This window comes from Solanum stenotomum, chromosome 1, assembly GCF_019186545.1.
Source record: "Solanum stenotomum isolate F172 chromosome 1, ASM1918654v1, whole genome shotgun sequence".
NCBI lineage: Eukaryota > Viridiplantae > Streptophyta > Magnoliopsida > Solanales > Solanaceae > Solanum > Solanum stenotomum.
In genome coordinates this window covers 64742536-64744120 of record NC_064282.1, presented here as the reverse complement: position 1 = coordinate 64744120, position 1585 = coordinate 64742536, and the positions used below count along the sequence as shown (strand labels likewise).

Below are 1585 nucleotides of genomic sequence, written 5' to 3'. Positions count from 1 at the left end.
GGAAGTGGTGATGCTTCAATGGAGAAGAAGCTATATTGGGGAAGACAACAAAATAAAGAAAAAAAATTTAAATTTTTTTGGGCCATCAAAAAAATTCACATATTTTTATAAAAGTTAATACATCAATAAAATAATAGTTGAAATACTAATTATATATTGACCTATAGAAAATGACATGTGTATGATTTTATAATTTTTTTTTAATATCTTCACGCGCATTTAGGAGAGTGAGTCAACTCACTCTGTCACGTCACCCCTTAGGGTTAATTTAATTAACTTGAAAGTTGTTAAGAGGTATTTAAATGACTGTTTAGTTAAAATGCTAAAGTAAGTTTTGTTGCCCAGTTCAAAAGAGATAATGAAGAAAATATACTAGTGTTAAAGACTTTTTCTACGAGAGACAAAAAACCAAGATGACACACTTTGAGGGACATCTAGTATAATTTCGTATTTATTCAAGATTTCATCACTAATATATGTACAAGAAGTTATTGTACATCATCACTAGGGCCTGACATATTTCGGTTCAAATAGAAAAAATCGATCGAACTAAATTTTTTTAAATTTCGATTTCAATTTGATCGGTCGGTTTCAATTTAAAATATTGAAATTTTAGTTTTTTCAGTTTGATTTTTGAGTTTTTAATAATTTAATTCAATTAAACCAAAAAATCGAAATGTAATTTACTCACATGAACTCATGCCTTGAGCCCTGGACGCCTACATCCCACTCCCCAAATGGCTACTGCCCATAACCCATTAAAATTAACCCAATTTAAAATTAATCCAAAATTAAAATTGAAATCCCTAAGTCCTAACCATTAACCTCTCCACAATCCGCTCATCTCTGTTATCCATCATTGTTATCATGACTTATGCACACCATAGGTCGTCGCCATCGCTGTCGCTGTCGTCATGACTCGCGCAAACCACTTGTGTCGCTCACATTAGAGACAGAGACCTTGCATGCTTATTTGGAAATGTTTTAACTGAACATGAGCGTATAACATCTAAATCTAAATATGTATAACAAGTGGTATCAGAACGAGGTTCTCTATATGGAGGGGAATATGAGCAAAATGGTATGTCTAAACGGAAGAAACTACAACATATGGAAAAGCAAGATGAAAGATCTACTGTTCGTGAAGAAGATGCATCTTCCCGTTTTTGCTGCTCATAAACCTGAGACTGTGATCGATGAAAATTGGGATTTCGAGCACCAACAAGTATGTGGATATATAAGACAATGGGTTGAAGATAATGTTCGCAACCATATTGTGAATGAGACACATGCTAGAACATTGTGGGAAAAGTTGGAGACGTTTTATGCTTCAAAAACTGGCAATAACAAGTTGTTCTTGCTAAAGCAATTGATGACCTTTAAATACAAGAAGGGCAGTCCTATTCTTGATCACATAAATGATTTTCAAGGTGTTCTTGATCAGCTATCAGGAATGGGTGTTAATTTTGATGATGAAATACAAGGACTTTGGCTTCTTAATACTCTACCGGATTCTTGGGAAACTCTTCGTGTCTCTTTAACAAACTTTGCTCCTGGTGGTAAGGTGACTATGGAATATGCAAAA

At 33.8% G+C, this 1585-nt stretch overlaps 1 protein-coding gene across 1 annotated transcript in view; it reads left to right on the top strand.

Annotated features, from left to right (window-relative positions):
- Window positions 1–950, top strand: part of LOC125855306 (uncharacterized) — a 14082-nt gene extending 13132 nt beyond the window's left edge. The window contains exon 2 of the mRNA XM_049535022.1: window positions 888–950. Coding sequence (XP_049390979.1) covers window positions 888–950 — 63 coding nt within the window. The remainder of the gene's footprint in view (window positions 1–887) is intronic.
- The last annotated feature ends 635 nt before the right edge of the window (window positions 951–1585 follow it).